At 51.9% G+C, this 18086-nt stretch overlaps 2 protein-coding genes across 7 annotated transcripts in view; one reads left to right on the top strand and one right to left on the bottom strand.

The window, feature by feature from the left end:
• NDUFB8 (NADH:ubiquinone oxidoreductase subunit B8) overlaps positions 1–18086 on the top strand; it is a 943883-nt gene that overhangs the window by 391901 nt on the left and 533896 nt on the right. The window lies entirely within an intron of this gene.
• Positions 1292–9698, bottom strand: KAZALD1 (Kazal type serine peptidase inhibitor domain 1). 6 transcript variants are annotated; one of them, XM_050805035.1, is made up of 6 exons: positions 8350–9698; positions 7615–7739; positions 6630–7186; positions 4986–5146; positions 4757–4904; positions 1292–4565 (listed from the first exon to the last, which is right to left on the bottom strand). In XM_050805035.1, exons 3-6 carry the CDS (start codon positions 7132–7134, stop codon positions 4471–4473), a joined length of 909 nt encoding a protein of 302 aa, XP_050660992.1. In that variant the 5' UTR covers positions 7135–7186; positions 7615–7739; positions 8350–9698; the 3' UTR covers positions 1292–4470. The 6 variants fall into 6 exon arrangements, with proteins under 6 accessions (XP_050660992.1, XP_050660996.1, XP_050660995.1 ...); XM_050805039.1 differs by having other exon boundaries at positions 7452–7634; XM_050805038.1 differs by having other exon boundaries at positions 7615–7634.

Raw genomic sequence — 18086 nt, 5'->3', positions numbered from 1 at the left:
CCCTCAGCTGCCTTCATGCTCAGAATAGAGCTCCAGGTGACAGGATCAGTGATTGTGAGCAAAAAACCAGGGAATCTCCAGGCCTACCAGAGTTTAAGCCTATCTACTCCTCGCACATACACATGTTAGACAGTATTATATGTGCGTGTGTGCATAATCCTGGAAATATAAATATACATAATTAACGTAAGTATACATACACATCTTAGACTGGAATACAAGTTCCATGAGGGCAGGAACAATTTTCTTTTAAGGCTCTGTCACCCAGGCTGGAGTGGTGCAATCATAGCTCACTGGCAGCCTTGAACTCCTGACTCAAGCAATCCACCTGCCTCAGCTGCTAGAGTAGCTAGGATTACAGGTGTGTGCCATCACACCCAACAAATTTTTTTAAATGTTTTTTGTAGAGACGGGGCTTCACTGTGTTACTCAGGCTGGTCTCGAACTCCTGGGCTCAAGCAATCCTCCTACTTCAGCCTCCCAAAGTGCTTGGGTTACAGGCAATATTTTTCCCTTGATGTAGCCCCAGTGCTGGTACATAACAAATATTTGTAGAAAGAATATGACACAGCCAGGCATCATGGCTCGTGCCTGTAATTCCCAGCTGCTCAGGAGGCTAAGACAGGAGGATCACTTGAGCCCAGGAGTTTGGGGCTGCAGTGAGCTATGAAAGTGCTACTGTCTTCCAGCCTGGGTGACAGAGCAAGATCCTGTCTCTTTAAAAAAAGAAAGAAAGAAAGAAAGAATGAATGATACATAATGGAATATATACTTGAAAATAAATGTCTATACATATACTTATGACAATACACCCATATATACTTTTGCACACACATACATACATACAAAACCTACATGTAGGCCAGGCGTGGTGACTCACGCCTGTAATCCTAGCACTTCGGGAGGCCGAGGCGGGCAGATCACTGGAGATCAGGAGTTCGAGACCAGCCTGGCCAACATGGTGAAACCTCATGTCTACTAAAAATACAAAAAATTAGCTGGGCATGGTGATGCGCACCTGTAATCCCAGCTACTTGGGAGGCTGAGGCAGGAGAATCGCTCGAACCCGATTACAGTGAGCTGAGATAGCACAACTGCAATCCAGCCTGGGCGACAGAGTAAGACTCCATCTCAAAAAAAAAACTACATGTATAATATGCATCTAGATGTATACATGTATACATACAATGCACACATAACTACTATGGATATATTAGATTTTACATATAGATATCATATAATATATGGTACACATACACGTGCACATTCACATACATTAAATGAATACAAATTGAAGCATCTATTTTTTTACTCAGATTTTTCCAGTTAAGTAAACTGTCTCGAGGTCCCTGGCCCAGGTCTGAGTGTCACTACCAGAATGATCCACCAGATGGCACTCCTTCGCCACTTCCTGTACTCCCAAGTTGCCAGAGATGTCGCCTCTTTCCGCTAAGGCACAAAACTTGCAGAGCGATTCCCCAGGCGATTCCCCGCACGCCACCGCCCGCACCCTCCTCCCAGCCCCCACCATCGTGGTGAGCGTGTCCTCGGTCCCCAAGGTCTGCAGTCTTTGCCCTCTCTGAGTCGGGTTCATCTCTCGGGCTTCCAGGCTTCTTTTTCAGGGGCGCTCTCCGGCTTCGGGCTCAGTTCTGCCCAGTCCGTACATCGACCCCCCAGGTCACCAGAGCGCCAGGGGCTGGGCTTCTCCAGGACACCCTCGGTTATACCAACACGGCTGCGCAAACCATTCTTTGGAGCCTTGGCGATGACGAGCAGCCAGGCGAAGCGGCTCTCCTCCTCACGACAGCCCGAGGAGGGGATCAAGGTCATTTTCAGACAGCCCCCTCTGGCTTCCGCTTCATACCCTGCCCTAGATGGAGGAGAGAGGCATGCCCAGCTCGGCTCAGCTAAAAGCAAGAAGAAGAGCCCGGCTGAGACCTGGAAGCCTCGGCTTGGGAGGGGCTGGTCCGACGGACCCTTCCTGCCCCGGTTGGTCCGGACTCCAGATCTCTGGGTAGGAGCCAGAAGAAAGAGCATTTCAGGGATTTCAAGGGGACTATACTTAAAATCTCGGAGGTGGGGGAATGTAGGGTGTGACTGAGCCTCTCCCGCTTTCAGGCCTGGGCAACTCTGGGTCGGCGCTCCTGGAACCTCAGATCTCGGGTGTGAGCAACCTAGGACACGAAACCGGGGATGGCTTGGAAGCCCGTGGGGAGGCGAAACCGGGAGTTCTGGCAGCGGCTCAGCCTCCCCCTCCTCCTCCCTTTCCCTCCCCTCCCTTCCCCCGGGAGCAGCGGGAAATTATTTATTAAAACGCCGCCCGCGCTCTCATTTATTTGCGGTGAATAATCCTCGGCATCTCAGCACGTTTATTAAACCTTTCCCGTCCCCGCGCCCGCATTACTTTAATAATAAATCGCGTGTCACTTTCCAGCGACGTTATTAAAGCGGGTCCGCTGCAGCAGAGGCGGGGTGCGGGGAGGGAGGGGGCGGTGGACAACAGTTCTCCCATTCCAGGATGTGGGGCTTGAACCAGCAGGGCGGCGGAAGGGAAAACTGAGGCTGCTGGGAGGCTGCTCCTGAACACCTACAAAGTCGGCTAACGCGATCAAGGAGTACGGATTCCCCGGGACCTGCGTGACCCTCTCTGGTGGGGTGGGCTTTTGGTGAGGAGCCTCTGCTCTGCAGGTGGACGCGGTAGGGGCTATGGACCCGCAGAGGGCGCCTTGGAGCCCAGCTGGGCGAAGAACAAGCTAGGGGCGGATTCCCTGGCGGATGCTGGGACTCACACCCAAGTTCCCTCTTTCAGCGCCGAGTGGATTTTGGCCACGGTGCCGAACAGCACGCCCCACCCTCGCCTACCCCTCTGATTCTGCTTCTGTGGGCGCCCTGGAATCGGCTCCCAGTATCCAACCCGCTTGCGCTGTTGTGCGCGGCTCCTGGGGCCGCCCGGCTCCAGCCTGGGTTCGGCAATAAACACTGTCGCTGGCTTAAGGACCCGGGGCAAGGCAGCAGTAGATGGAGTCGTGCGTAGCCGCGGGAGGGGCGGCCAAGCAGGCCCTGGGGTTGGAGTTCCGGACCACGCCCCTCCCATAAGGCCAGGCTCCCTGCGTTGGGCCCCAGAGGACAAATTCTGACGCTGAGCCAAGGGCAGGCCCTCCCGCAGTGGCGCCAGGATCTGGGTGGAGCGCTGGCGTGTAGGAGGCTGTCGCCATCCACACACAGTGTCTCGGCCTCGCTGACTTATGCTTTCATTCTCTCCGTCAATCATTAAATAAACATTGAGTCTCACCAGTGTCCCTGAGCTAGGTAAGGAGAATGAGGAAAGAGATTTGGGGACCCCAAGCCAGAGAGGACAGGTCACAATTGGGGCAGATAGGAAACAGGCTTACCATGGCTCTGGCTTCTGCAGGAAAAGGGTAGATTCCTATGGGAGCTGGGGAAGAGTATGGACCACACAGGTGACCAAACTTCTACCCTCCTCTCTCTATGCATTCATTTTGGGGGCCTACCCACATAGGCCTGATTCCCCATTCTGGCCTGGGAAAGGGTTTGGAGTAAGATGAGCACAGAAGCAGGTAATGTATACCAGCCCCAATGGAGGGCATACCGGGAAGATAACTTCCCTCCAACCAAATGGCTCCAGCCTCCCTCCCTCAAAGGCAGGATAGGCCCAAGTTCAAACCTTCTCTCTGTACATCTGGCAGGCATGTGCTTAGAGAGCAGGCCCTGCAGCTTCTAGAAGCCAGAGTTCTGTTAGTGTGGGAGGCCTCCCAAGGATATTCAGTTTTCATGTGCACATCCGCATAAACTGTCTGTGCATCATTAGAAATCTTTATTGGTGCCTAGCCCTGTGCTAGGTTTTGTCCAGTACAGAGCGGTATAAGATCTGGAGCTGGCCTCACCCATCTCTCTGCACTGAACTAAGCCACGCTCTGCTGTGCTCTCTCTTGTGCAAAAGAGGGCAGACAGCAAAGGGGACTTGCAGTCAGTAGGTGCAACTGGGGCTTAGGAGAGAGGGAAAAGTTCTGGAAGATGAGTTTGGGGAAAGGGCAAACAAGCTAGGTAAACGTTGGGGACCAGGAAATAGCAAGAACCAGGGCCTGGGAGGAAGGGCAGTTAGAAGTGTGGCGGAGCAGGGCTGGATGAAGTGGAGAATCCTGGTGCTTGCACCTCCGTGTCTGCTCTGGCCCCCATCCCAGCCTGGGGAACAACCTGTTGGAGGTCCTACTGGCCAGGGCATCTCCTGCATGGGCCCCTTTATACCCCACTGGTCTTGGTCTCAGCCTCTCTCCCTAACCTCCTCCAGCTTTTGTCTCTCCCCTACCACCCTGCTACCTTGGAGTTAAATAGGCCTCCCATGATCATCCCCATGAAAGCAGTCCATGAAGGGAATCTGCTCCCCTTTCCAGGTCTTTTCAAGAGCAGGGATGAACACTATAGCTGCTCACCCACCCCCATGGGCCAGAGCTAGTAGTAATCGTCACTCTCTTGACTCTCAGTTTCCTCCTCAGGAACCAGGTTTAGTGATTGCAGCTGGGGGATGCCTGTAGAATTCAGCTGGTCTGCAAACACACGTGGGCAAAGGAGAGAAAACAGGAGAGAGGGGCTGTCAGTACCAACATAACCCAGTCTGCGGAAGGCTATGCTTGTGTATGCACCCACATGCACACAGACACATGGACTGTTTCTTACATATTCACAGCTGGAATCCAGCACCATCCCTCCAACTCCCAGAGCTCAGGGATCCCCTTACCAGGTGTGAGCACTGTCAAGCTAGCAGGGGCCTCCACCTGACCCAGTGCATTGCGGGCAAGGCAGCGGTAGGTGCCCTCATCGCTGGGACGCACAGCCTGGATCTGCAGCCAGCCAGTCACCTCAAACCTCTGGGGTCCACCCCTAAACTGGAGCCAGGCAAGGAATCAGCGAGGTCCTTCTGGAGGGCCCTGGGCTGCCTGAGGGAAGCCTCTCCCACCGGTCTCTACCTGCACGGAGATGTGGGGGTCATCCCCTGGCAGCTGGATGTCCAAGCCATCCTTCCTCCACTCGATGGAGGCCATGGGGTAGGCAAACACCTCACAGCCAAAGATCACATCCTGCCCTGTCACATTCCAAGTGTCATATGGATGTGATACGATCTGGGGCCCTGGGGGTGAAGGTGGGAGGTCTGAGAATAGCATGGCCCAGCAAAGGCATCCAGTCTGGCAAACACATGATACACAAATTTTTGTGGACATGCTTGTGGCAGAACACAATATATGCTGAGGTAAATACATATCCATAAACACACCATGACACACACAGGTACACACAGATGTGGATGCTGGTACACACAAGGGTACCACGCAGACGTGGAGATAGATATACATGCACATGTGCACATAGGACCTCATGCAGACTCAATGCACAAACAAGCACACACACCTACACTGTAGCTTGGCAGCCACTCTGTCCCCAACTGCTCTCCTGTCCTCATTCCACCCTCCCCAGCCTTTCCCGCAGTGCCTATAACTAAAACCTTCCAGATACCCGTTCCCCTTTTCTAAACAGGCCCAGTTCCCAAAGGCGGAAAAGCAGCCGTTCCCTACACAGCGGGACCCCCTGGGGGAGTCCCCCGGCAAGGCGGAGAACCTGAAGCTGGACTTGTGCAACAGGCAGGAGGCCTGCAGGAGTGCAGGAAATTGCTGGGATCCCCGCGGGGTGTTTGTTTTCTGACTGCCCCAGCCGAGCCAGACACAGAGCCGGGGCTCAGGAAGTGAAAGTTACTAAAGCTGCCAAGGAAAGCTAGAACCCTGAATGGCCCCCAGTCCCCGGGGAGAGAGAGAGAACTAGCTGAGCTTCCTGCTCCTCTTCACTAATCCCTAAACGCAGAAGAAAGGAGAGAGGTGGGGAGACTGAGTGAACAGACTGCTCTAAGAATCTGCCCAGGCCGGGCGCGGTGGCTCACGCCTGTAATCCCAGCACTTTGGGAGGCCGAGGCGGGCGGATCACAAGGTCAGGAGATCGAGACCACGGTGAAACCCCGTCTCTACTAAAAATACAAAAAATTAGCCGGGCGCGGTTGTGGGCGCCTGTAGTCCCAGCTACTCGGGAGGCTGAGGCAGGAGAATGGCGTGAACCCGGGAGGCGGAGCTTGCAGTGAGCCGAGATCGCGCCACTGCACTCCAGCCTGGGCGATAGAGCGAGACTCCGTCTCAAAAAAAAAAAAAAAGAATCTGCCCAAATGAAACGTGATTGCATCTCACAGGAACCCGTTTTGCTGCCTGGACTCCACTGGTCTGGGAAAAGTGTGTGTGGAGGAGGGGTTCTGAGCAAACCATAGGCTATGTGCCCGCGCCCTCAGAGGACCTGTCTCTCCCTGCCAGCCAGCTCTGGAGCTTTCACATGGTTCAGCGCATGCAGCTTGCTGACGAAGCCTGGGACCCTCACTCCACTCCACTCCCCCACCCCCACCTTCAGGTGGCAGCTTCTATGGACCAGTAGCGAGAGCAGGGTTTTATACTGGACTCGAGGCCTCTATGGCCTTATCTATTTTGATCTGTTGGCCAGAGACCAACGCCGTCAGGGGTCGGGGAGCAGTGCCTTTAGGAAACCTAAGTGCTGGGGTGGGGGCCCAGGGCCGTGCGTACCCGATTCGCAGGGCCCCGGGTGTGCCACAGTGAGGTTGGCAGCGGGCCGAGCGCGGGCCGCCTCCTGCAGGCGGCAGATCTGGGCGTAGGTGTGACCGTCGGACCCACAGAGCGGGCTCTGCGAGCGACAGGCACACAGCGGTTCTGGCACCTCTCCGCGGCTCAGGTCGCCGCCTGTGTCCAGCCGGCACTCAAGCTGCTCGCCGCAGTGCCCGTAGAAGTGAGCACTGGGGTCCAGGTCGCAGAGCTGGCCCTCGAGGTTGGCGCATTCCCAGCAGCAGCCGCACGCGTCGCGCACCCAGCCCGCCAGGCAACCCCGCGGCGCGGCGCACTCTTCTGGCCGGCAGGGAGCGCAGCCCTCGCCCTCCGCTAGCAGCCGCAGCCAGCCGCGCCGCAGGTAATCTGGGCCTGACGACGGCCTTGCGCCGGTCGGGAGCGGCGTCCGCACCATCAGCAGTAGCAGGAGCACAGACAGCGCCAAGGCAGCTGCGGGCGGCGGCGGCATGGTTAGCGGGAAGCCCTGCGAGCACTCGGGGCATCAGCGCGTTCGTGGCACCCTGCCAGGAAGGGAAGCCAGGTCAGGAGGTCAGAAATGGGACCTGTGCCGAAAGACCAACCTCACTGCTTCTTGTACCAAAGCATGACGCTAGCATCGCCCCCTCCCCTGCTACCAAGTAGACTCCCCCAACACATTAGGCCTAGTGACCCTCTAGGGATTATCCAGTTATGGCAGTTAGCAATCAGTTGGGCTGTTCTCGGGGGTGGCTGGGAGGGAAGAAAGGTGAGGAAGGGGTGATAAGGATCAAGCGCACGCACACCCACCACGAGCACCACTTCCGTGCACCATCCGACTCCGATCCCTGGCCCCTGAGCATCCTTGCCCAAAGAGAATGGACGGCTCCAGAAGTAAGAAGCTGTTAATGGGGGGTGGAAACAGCGGGAGCTGATGCCCCCTTGCTTATGGCCTGGGGCACAGAGTGCTCACCTAGTGTCCGGGACTAGGCCCTTCGCAGCAGCCGTGATTCGAGTCCGAAAGAAAAGGTTATGGAAATAAAGCAGGGGCGCAGTCAGCCGGGCCCGCCAGCCACCTCTGCTCCGGCCTGAGGACTTCTGAGAGAGCCCACGGACTCGGATTCAGAAAACAGCTCCTCCGCCCCCTCTCTCCGCCCCTCGATTTAGCGCACCCGCCTTCCCACTGGTTCTAAGGCTGCCAATTTTATGTAGCCACACGGGACCCTCCCGGGTCATTTCCCCCAGCCTGGCCCAAAGTCACAGTGCGAGCAGAGGAGCCGTAACCAGACACCAAGGCTAGGAGAGAGGAAGGGGGTGAGGACCAGAGGCGGGGAGTGGGGGTAGGAGTTTGGCTGGGAAGCTCAAAGTGTTGGCTGAACGGCTAGGCCCTGTCCCATCTGCCTTTACAGTCCCTGGCGTCGGCGAGGGCAGCTGCATAAGGGGGAAGCGGCAGGAGCTCTGCTGCCAAGTCATTTTACGTCGATGTCGGGGCGCCCCTGGAGGGCAGGACCAACCAACTTCGCCTCCCCGCAGCCCAGGGCTGGTTCCGGGGAGCGACTGCAGGCTTGCCCACCCAGCTCCCCCACCGAGGCGCTGACAGACTGGGCGCCTACATCTGCCTTCCCTCATCTGGCCTCCTCCTTCCTCCCCACATCCGGCAGGTGCTGCAACCCGCGGGTGAGCCGGGTGATTCGGGGTCGGAGCTAACCAGCGGCCGCAGGGAGAGGCGGGCTGGGCCTCCCAGGCGGGCGTCCCTCGGGTCGGGATTACAGGTTACGGTTGCGAGGCTGGCAGGGCCGGAGGCACGCCACCAGCGGCCGCCACCACTGCCACCGTGGCACTTTGGGCCGGGGGCGGGGAGGAGAGCATTCCTGGAGGCCCGCCCGCCAAACCCGGGTCGCACAGGCCCCTCCCCGGACGGCCCCAAGCGGCTCAGAGAAGCCGCGGCGCAGTCCAGCTCGCTGGGGGCGGGGGACAGAAATCAGCGGCCGGCGAGGGGGCGGCACTTAGCCAGGCTCCGCCCACAAGGCCTGGCTGTGGTGCCCGCCAGCCTGCGCGGGATCGACTCCGCATGCGCCCTGGAGCCCTGGACTCCAACCGGCACTCTCCTTTCGGAGAGCGCCCCTGAGTTGGGCCAACCCCATTCATTCAGGGGCTCACGAGCCACGTAGGCGCCATCCCTGGCGAGAGGGGTTCTGAGGAGGGGGGCAAGGGCAGACACTCTCTCCTGGTCTCAAATTCAAAAGAGGGACTAGAAGGGAACTTCACGCGTGGCCTCGCAACTGTCGCGAGAATCAGAACAGGAACTCTACGAACCGAGAACACTAAGAGCCCGCGGATTTTAAACAGGAAAAAGAAAGGGCGGAGCCAGCTCTGGCGGATAGTTGTGAGTAATCCCTGGTCCTTGGCCTAAGTGTCGACCTGGGGCAGAAGGGGAACTGTCAGAGAGCTGCCGGAAACCGTGAAAAAGACCAGAGACAGGGACTTGTGGGGCTGACGAATGGAGTCAACCAAGGAGAGGTCTCTGGCTCTAACAAAACACCTTGGGGACGGAACTCCTTGTCCGGGATACAGAGCAGAAACAAGTCCGGGATCTCTTAATGAATTGCTGCCGGCTTCTAAGGCCTGGAGCTGATATTTCAACAACAAACTCCACAGACCTGGAAACTCTTCACTTATCCCACTATTGTAGACAGTTGCTTACTTTCAGTCTTTCCTATGCTCTAAGCTTCTGGTAGTAGGAATCGTGCCTAACTCACTACTGTATCTTGTGAACCTAGCCCCGAGCCAGGTGGCACGGCAAATTCTTGGTAAATATTTGTGGATTAAATGTGAAAGACTGCCTGAGTGTTTAACCTGGATTTTCTGAGTCGCTGATGGAGAACAGTAGATAGACGGGGAACCAGCGCCCTCTGGTGGACTTGTGGTTAGTGACGAGAACATCCTGGAACCGTGCATCCAGGTAGGCACAAAGATAATAAAAGGGGATCCGCTGTTATTAAGTAGAGATTTTGTTCTTGTAAAACCCTACATACCGTAAAAATACTTTTAGAAGGGAGTTTTTTGAATAGGACACAACTTGAGAGTTTAGATACATTCCCCGATCCTCAGCATCCCATACTTCATCCGTCAAGGCTCCAAAACTTTCAGTAACATCTATGCGCATCGTAAATAGTAAAGAGATAGCAAATAATTTTGCGTATTTATACTTTGAAAACGTTTACTCGGCCGGGCACGGTGGCTCAAGCCTGTAATCCCAGCAGTTTGGGAGGCCGAGACGGGCGGATCGCAAGGTCAGGAGATCGAGACCATCCTGGCTAACATGGTGAAACCCCGTCTCTACTAAAAAATACAAAAAAATAGCCGGGCGAGGTGGCGGGCGCCTGTAGTCCCAGCTACTCGGGAGGCTGAGGCAGGAGAATGGCGTAAACCCGGGAGGCGGAGCTTGCAGTGAGCTGAGATCCGGCCACTGCACTCCAGCCTGGGCGACAGAGCGAGACTCCGTCTCAAAAAAAAAAAAAAAAAAAAAAAAAAAAAAAACGTTTACTCGGTTTTGTGCAAAACAGGCCAAAGGGAAGGGATTCTCTAGCCTAGATGATGTGAATACTGCTAGGGAGAGGAGCCAGGTGGCAGCATCCTTTGCATTTAATGAGGGAGACTAGATCCAGATGGGCAGGGTGACGTTGAAATTTGTTGAATAATAGATGATCCCGCCTCTTTTTTCCCCTTTTCCTGCAGACGCTTGTACTGAAGAAGGAATGAGGTATAGAATGTAGTTTTCTTTCCACCATGAAACCCTGTGTTCACAAGATTATCATATGTTCACTTTCAGTCATTGACACATGAAATAACTGCAATATAATGACAGAATGATGAGCCGGAGTGTGGTGGTGCACACCTGTACTCCCAGCTATTTGGGAGGCTGAGGCAATAGGATCCCTTGAGCTCAAGGGTTCGAGAGACCATGTCTTTTTAAAAATACAATTTTAGGGCCAGGCATGGTGGCTCACACCTCTTAATTCCAGCACTTTGGGAGGCAGAGGCAGGCAGATCACCTGAGGTCAGGAGCTGGAGACCAGCTTGGCCGATATGGTGAAACCCCTGTCTCTACTAAAAATACAAAAATTAGCCGGGCGTGGTGGTGCACGCCTGTAATCCCAGCTACTCAGGAGGCTGAGGCAGGAGAATCGCTTGAACCTGGGAGGCAGAGGTTGCAGTGAGCCCAGATCATGCCACTGTACTCCAGCCTGGGCGACAGAGCAAGACCCCCTCTAAAAAAAAAAAGAAGGAAAAAAAAAGAAAGAAAAAATAGAATTTTAAAAATAAAAGAGTGAAGAGGGCCCTGTACAGATGAACAACAGAAGATGAAACAAGGCATACAGAGTCATTGTTTAATTTGGTAAAAAAAAAAAAAAAAAAATTACTTCAAAGGACCCACATATTTTAACGTGTCACTTCATGAAACCTGTTTTGACACAGCTGGTGAAAATAGTAGAGTTGCAACTTTGAGGAAGAAGCAGGAGTGAAATAAATGGTCCATGTTGACCTATTAGAGACCGATACAGAGAAATTGTGCTTCCTGTGAATATTAGAATAGGTTGAGTCGGGGAAAAAAAAAAGGCTAAACATAGATAATTAAAATGGAATACCTTGTAGCTGCCAACTATGACAAATAGGTAATCTCAAAATAACGTATGTAGGAAACAAGGTGACAAGTACATGTGGAAAAATAAGGTTAAGAGAAAAGAAGAAGTATATGGATACTGATCACAACTGTATGTATATTTATCATCTATATCATCAATAAACACCCTAAGAGAATTTGGAATGAGGCTAACGGTTGAGTGTAATACTCACTACTCCTTTATTTTGTAAGTTATTTTTCCTTTTTTTTTTTTTGAGACAGAGTCTAGCTTTGTCGCCCAGGCTGGAGTGCAGTGGCACAGTCTCAGCTCACTGCAACCTCGGCCTCCCAGGTTCAAGTGATTCTCCTGCCTCAGCCTCCTGAGTAGCCACCTGGCTTATTTATTTATTTATTTATTTTTAAGTAGAGACAGGGTTTTGCCATGTTGGCCAGGCTGGTCTTTAACTCCTGACCTCAAGTGATCTGCTCACCTTGGCTTCCTGGTAGAGGCTATTTTTATAGGTAAAATAGAATGTCAAGATAAATGTAGCAAAGCTGGGACGGCTGGGTAAAAAGATTGGCTGGGCATGGTGGTTCATGCCTGTAATCCCAGCACTTTGGGAGACCAAGGTGGGCAGATCACCTGAGGTCAGGAGTTCGAGACCAGCCTGGCCAACGTGGGGAACCCCATCTCTACTAAAAATACAAAAATTAGCTGGGTATGGTGGTGCATGCCTATAATCCCAGCTACTTGGGAGGCTGAAACAGTAGAATGGCTTGAACCCAGGAGGCGGAGTTGCAGTGAGCTGAGATCGTGCCATTACACGCCAACCTGGGCGACAGAGCAAAACTCCATCTAAAAAAAAACAACAAGAAAAGAAAAAAGGAAAATGTAATTCAGCTACAAGTAATGTTACAAAATGAAGACTGGAATAGCCGGGAACTGGCTCTCTGGAATACCTAGGCATTAAGGCAAGTTAAATAAGCCTCAGGACATCTAGAAGCAATCAGGCCTCAGTCTACCTTCCTATATCTCAAAAGGCAATCCCTCTCCCCAACACCCACCTTCAGTATCCCATTGACCCTTGAGATGGTGATTATAGCTCCATCCAACCTGATGACTTGGCCAAATGTTATATTGATAAACTTAGAAAATATGCTTAAATCATTCTACATGTAGATTCTTTCTACATTTCTTTTTCTTTCTTTTCTTTTTTTTTTGAGACAGAGTTTCACTCTTGTTGCCCAGGCTGGAGTGCAATGGCACAATCTCGGCTCACTGCAACCTCCACTTTCTGTGTTCAAGCGATTCTCCTGCCTCAGCCTCCCATGTAGCTGGGATTATAGGCGTGCACCACCACGCTAGGCTAATTTTGTATGTTTAGCAGAGACAGTGTTTGACCATGTTGGTCAGGCTGGTCTTGAACTGACCTCAAGTGATCCACCCACCTCGGCCTTGCAAAGTGCTGGGATTACAGGCGTGAGCCACCGCGCCCGGCCCTTTCTACATTTCTTGTTCTCATTTTGTTTTTAACTTAATTGCATTATGAAGTATAACAGACAAGCAGAAAAGTGCACAAAGTAGACATATGGTTAAATTAATTATTACTGCATGAACACTTATGTGATCATCATCCAGGTCAAGAAACAGAACGTTGCCAACAGCCGCAGAAGCCCCCATCATGCCCCCTCCACAATAATTTCCCTCCTCTTCTCCCTAGATAACCTTTTTGTTTGTTTGGTTGGTTGGTTGGTTGGTTCGTTTGTTTTTCTTGAGACATGGTCTTTCTCTGTTGCCCAGGCTAGAGTGCAGTGGTGTGATCATGGTTAGCTGCAGTCTCAAACTCCTGGGCTCAAAGGATCCTTCCACCTCAGCCTCCCGAGTAACTGGGACTACAGGCACACCACCACACCTGGCTAATTTTTTTATTTTTATTTTTGCAGAGACAAGGTCTTACTATGTTATCCAGGCTGGTGTGGAACTCCTGACCTCAAGCAGGCCTCCCACCTCAGCCTCCCAAATTGCTGGGATTATAGATGTAAACCACTGTGCCTGACCAATAACCACCTTTAACTCTATACTTTAATTTTACCTGGTTTTGAAATTTATATAAATTGGGACATGCCTAGGATTGGAATTACTGCTTCATGTGATATGCATATTCAACATTAGTAGATTTTCTTTTCCTTCCTTCCTTTCCTTCATTTTCTTTCCTTTCTTTTCTTTCTTCTTCCCTTCCCCCTTCCTCCTTTCCTTTCCTTCCCCCTTCCTTCCCCCTTCCTTTCCCTTCCTTTCCCTTTCTTTCCCTTCCTTTCCCTTCCTTTCCCTCCCCTCCCCTCCTCTCCCCTTCCCCTCCCTTTCCCCTCCCTTTCTTTTTCTTTTTCTTTTTTGTTTTTTGAGACAGAGTCTCACTCTGTCTCCCAGGCTGGAGTACAGTGATGTGACTGGAGTACAAACCCATAGCAGATGTAGTCAGTGCCTCACTCGTATACCCTTGGCTCACACCAAAGGTTACCTGCAGATAGTTCCTTTACGATCTGGTGGGTCTGTCTGTCTGAGGGAGTTCTTTAGCCCCTAGAGTGAGCTCGGCTGACGTGCAGGGCAGGCTGGAAATGCCATGGAGGTAACAACTCGGTATCAAACCACATCCAGTGAGGAAAAACACTGGAGGACAGATAATCCTGTTCCTTTCCCTTCAGTGGGGTAATTTTGAGGTGTGTTCTCCACGGTTTTGCAGAAGGCTTAGAGAGACTTGAGTCACAGTTGCCCTCAGTGGTAACCTGCTCATTAATGCATCCTTTATTTGGTTTTCGTCCCCTCTCTGACTTCCCTTCTCCCTCACTGTGTTTTCTGGGATAAACTCCCAAATAAACTACTTGTACCAAAATCCTTGCCTCGGGATCTGCTTTCTGGGAAACCAAAACCTAAGACAACCCCTGTAGAGGGAGGAGGCCATCTTCCTGAGTGCCCCATCAAGACCATAGGGACCAGGGAGAGATCTTAGACCCCAGCACCACATTGTGAAATATCTTTGCTCACATCCCATTTTATTTCCTTCCTTTTTGTTTTTTTCTTTTTGAAATAGAGTCTTTTTCTTTGGCCATGACTAGTCTCGAACTCATGACCTCAGGTGATCTGCCTGCCTCGGCCTTCCAAAGTGCTGGGATTACAGGCATGAGCCACCGCACCCAGCCTGGATATCCCACTTTCAACCTTTTCTCTTGAGAAATAACAGAGTCTAGTGTTGGCTTCTGTGGAGTGTTGGGACTCCCCTCAGCTGAGCAGTTCACTGAAACTAAGGAAGAACCTGACAAATGTATGCTCAGAACTCCAAGCAAGAAACAGTGGGGGCTTTCTCAGGGCTGATGGGAAATAAAAAGGACTAATTAGCTAGGAACTACTTGGCTTTTAAGCAGCCAAACCACATGGAGAATCTCAGGTCCCAGTGGAGAATCTCAGGTCCCAGTAGAGCATCAGTATATGATTCATAGAATGCTGTGCATGTTTAAAAGTTCATAAGCATTACATGTCAACATACTCAGCCTACGAAAATCCAGAACTTTTTGTGCCTTTTCTATCATTTTCCCCAAGGGTAAGGTACAAGAAGAGAGGTAGCAAAATGTGGCAATCAAATCACGGGACCAGGAGCAGTGGCTCATGCCTATAATCCTAGTGCTTTGGGAGGCCAAGGCAAGAGGATCACTTGAGGCCAGGTGCCTTGGGAACATAAGGATACCCTGCCTCTACCCCCTCCCCAAATAGCTTAGCATGGTAGCATGCACCTATAGTCACAGCTACTTGGGAGGCTGAGATGGGAGGATCGCTTGAGCCCAGGAGTTCAAGGCTGCAGTGAACCACAATTGTGCCACTGCACTCCAACCTGGGTGACAAAGCAAGACCCCATCTCCAAAAACAAAACAAAACAAAAAAGCGGCAATCAGGAGAACTTCCCAATAAACCTGCTGGATCTGTCCCCCAGTGTGGGGGATACAGGTGGGAAATTTGTTGAGTAGAATCATATAGAAGTTGATGAACTAAAAAAGTGTGTAAAATTTTGGGGCTCTAAATTGGGGGTTAAGATCCCCTGGGTCCTGGGACTTTTTGACTTGCTGTCACACTCCCCTCAACAACTCTTTTTTTTTTTTTTTTTTTGAAAGGGTCTTTCTCCATCTCCCAGACTGGAGTGCAGTGGCACAATTAGAGCTCACTGCAGCCTTGACCTTCTGGGCTTAAGCAATCCTCGTGCCTCAGCCTCCTCAGTAGCTGGGACCACAGCCACTTGTCACCACACTTAGCTACTTTTAAAAAATTATTTGTAGGCCGGGCGCAGTGGCTCAAGCCTGTAATCCCAGCACTTTGGGAGGCCGAGGCGGGCGGATCACAAGGTCAGGAGATCGAGACCACAGTGAAACTCCATCTCTACTAAAAATACAAAAAATTAGCCGGGCGTGGTGGCGGGTGCCTGTAGTCCCAGCTACTCAGGAGGCTGAGGCAGGAGAATGGCGGGAACCCGGGAGGCGGAGCTTGCAGTGAGCCGAGATCGCGCCACTGCACTCCAGCCTGGGCAACAGCGTGAGACTCCGTCTCAAAAAAAAAAAAAAAATTATTTGTAGAAACGAAGTCTTGCTGTATTGCTCAGGCTGAACTTAAACTCCTGGGCTCAGGTAATCCTCCCACCTCAGCCTCCCAAAGTGCTGGGATTACCAGGGCATGCCACCACACCTGGCCTAACATTTTTGTTTTGTGTGGAGACGGAGTTTCACTTTGTCACCCAGGCTGGAGTGCAGTGGCACCATCTTAGCTCAGGGCAACCTTCACCTCCCATGTTTGAGCAAATCTCATGCCTCAGTCTCCTGAGTAGTTGGGATTACAGGTGCACACCACCATGCCCAGCTAATTTTTTGTGTTTTAGTAGAGACAGGATTTCACCATGTTGCCCAGGCTGGTCTCAAACTCCTAAGCTCAGGCAATCTGCCCGCCTCAGCCTCCCGAAGTGCAAGGAGTACAGGCATGAGTCACTGTGCCTGGCCTGGCCTAACATTTTTGAAAGTGTGGATGTATCACAAGAGACAAAGCTGCTGTGACCCAGGTCTTATGCTTCTGGAGCTACCAAGTGCAAACAATGGCCCAGCCACTAGGCACTATCTGTGACGGGCAACATGTATGGTAGGTGGCAGCTAGAGGCCCCACAGTCTAGGAAGGGCCTCCTAGAAGTTTTTATTTTGACTTAGAATCGAGGCTTTCAGCCTCAGCTTTGTCAGCAGCTGAGACCCATCTGAACCAAGGTTTCTTCTGAGAAACAAGGGTAAATTTGGACTTCAGGCATGTCATATTTGGCATGGTGTTTTTAAGTTTTTACTCGAACATTGAGACATTTTATATAAAAGTCCAGAATTTGGGGCCAGAATTGTCAGGCCAGGATGTTCAGAGAGGCTTTGAGGAGAACCCCCAGCTGCTCCTAGTGCTAGGATAAAGAGGTGGGAGGGGTAAGGTAAGAAAAGCCAGAGCTGATATCCAAGCTGCTGATGCTGCCAGATTGTTTTGAAAACAAAAAACAAGCAGTGGGGAATCTGGTCTACCCAGCAACAATTGAAGGAGAGTACTGGCTGCTGCTTTAAATAGGACTGGCCCTCTCCAGCTCAACACAATCCCAACCTAGTGTGCTTCCCTCATTTAAGATTCCTGACTGCTCTTTTGTAGCCTTTGAGTTCATGTTCCTTGAACTAGATGGTTCCTTCAGCTCTAACATGCAATAATAATAACAAGCCAGGCACGGTGGCTCATGCTTATAATCTCTGCACTTTGGGAGGCCGAGGTGGGAGGATCTTTTGAGCCCAAGAGTTCAAGATCAGCCTTGGAAACATAGTGAAACCCCCATCTCTACAAAAAGTAAAAAATTAGCTGGCTGTGGTGGCACATACCTGTAGTCCCAGCTACTAGGGAGGCTAAGGATGGAGGATGATCACTTGAGCCCAGGAGTTGAGGCTGCAGTGAGCTATGATGGTGCCACTACACTCCAGCCTGGGTGACAGAGCGAGACCCTGTGTCAAAATAATTATAATAATGATGATAACGACAACAATAATAGCTATCATTTATCAGTGCGACAGGCCCTATGGCAAACAATTTACGGATGTTAACTTGTTTCAGACTTACAAAACCGTGTTGGGTAGGATTATTAGAAGAGAAAGCTGAGTTTCAGACCTGTAGGAAAGTTTGCGCAGTGTCACTGACCAGTAAGCAACAGAGCTAAGACTTGAACCTGGAGCTGCCTAGGTCCAAGGCATGATTCTAACATCACACTATCCTGCCACTATTAGTGTATCTTTGTCAGCCTAACTTCATTGCAGCTGGAGCCAGAACAGCAGAAAGTGTTTTATAAATGTAAACACCCCATATTCAGGGGCCAAGCTGTGGAAATGCAGGCGAATGTGTGCCCAGATGGCAGGAGATCAGGAGGTAGGGAGATGATGGGGAAATCGCAGGTCGCAGCATCTGGGCACCTGAGGCCAAAGTGCTTCAGGGTTGGCCTCAAGAGAAGACAAGAAAGATGAGGTGGGGGGAGGAGAGGGGAAGCCAGGATGTTTGAGAGTCCTTGGGGAGAACCTCCAGGTGTTCCTCCTGCTGAGACAGGCGGGTGGGAAGTGAGAGAAGCGAGCGCTGACGACTGAGCTGCTGGGGTTGGCAGGAACCTAACTGACTCGGTGGTTGGAGCGGGGGAGTGAGGCTAATGGGAATCAGGAGGCTCTCTGAGCCCCAGGGCCTAGTCCTCCTCATTCTTGCTCCCCTCTCCTTGCCTCAGTGGTCTGTGGCGACCAGC

This window comes from Macaca thibetana, chromosome 9 (genome assembly GCF_024542745.1).
Source record: "Macaca thibetana thibetana isolate TM-01 chromosome 9, ASM2454274v1, whole genome shotgun sequence".
NCBI classification, from domain to species: Eukaryota; Metazoa; Chordata; class Mammalia; order Primates; family Cercopithecidae; genus Macaca; species Macaca thibetana.
Note: the sequence above shows the minus strand (reverse complement) of the source record. Positions and strands in the feature narration are given on the sequence as shown.

Bases quoted from the DNA above. Each gene is read 5' to 3' on its own strand.
- KAZALD1 (XM_050805033.1), bottom strand. From the start codon at position 7,134: ATGCCGCCGCCGCCCGCAGCTGCCTTGGCGCTGTCTGTGCTCCTGCTA. The intron at 5,147-6,629 runs GTACGCACGGCC...CTTCACCCCCAG, and splicing joins CCCGGGGCCCTGCGAATCGG to GGCCCCAGATCGTATCACAT. The intron at 4,905-4,985 runs GTAGAGACCGGT...GCCTGGCTCCAG, and splicing joins ACCCCCACATCTCCGTGCAG to TTTAGGGGTGGACCCCAGAG.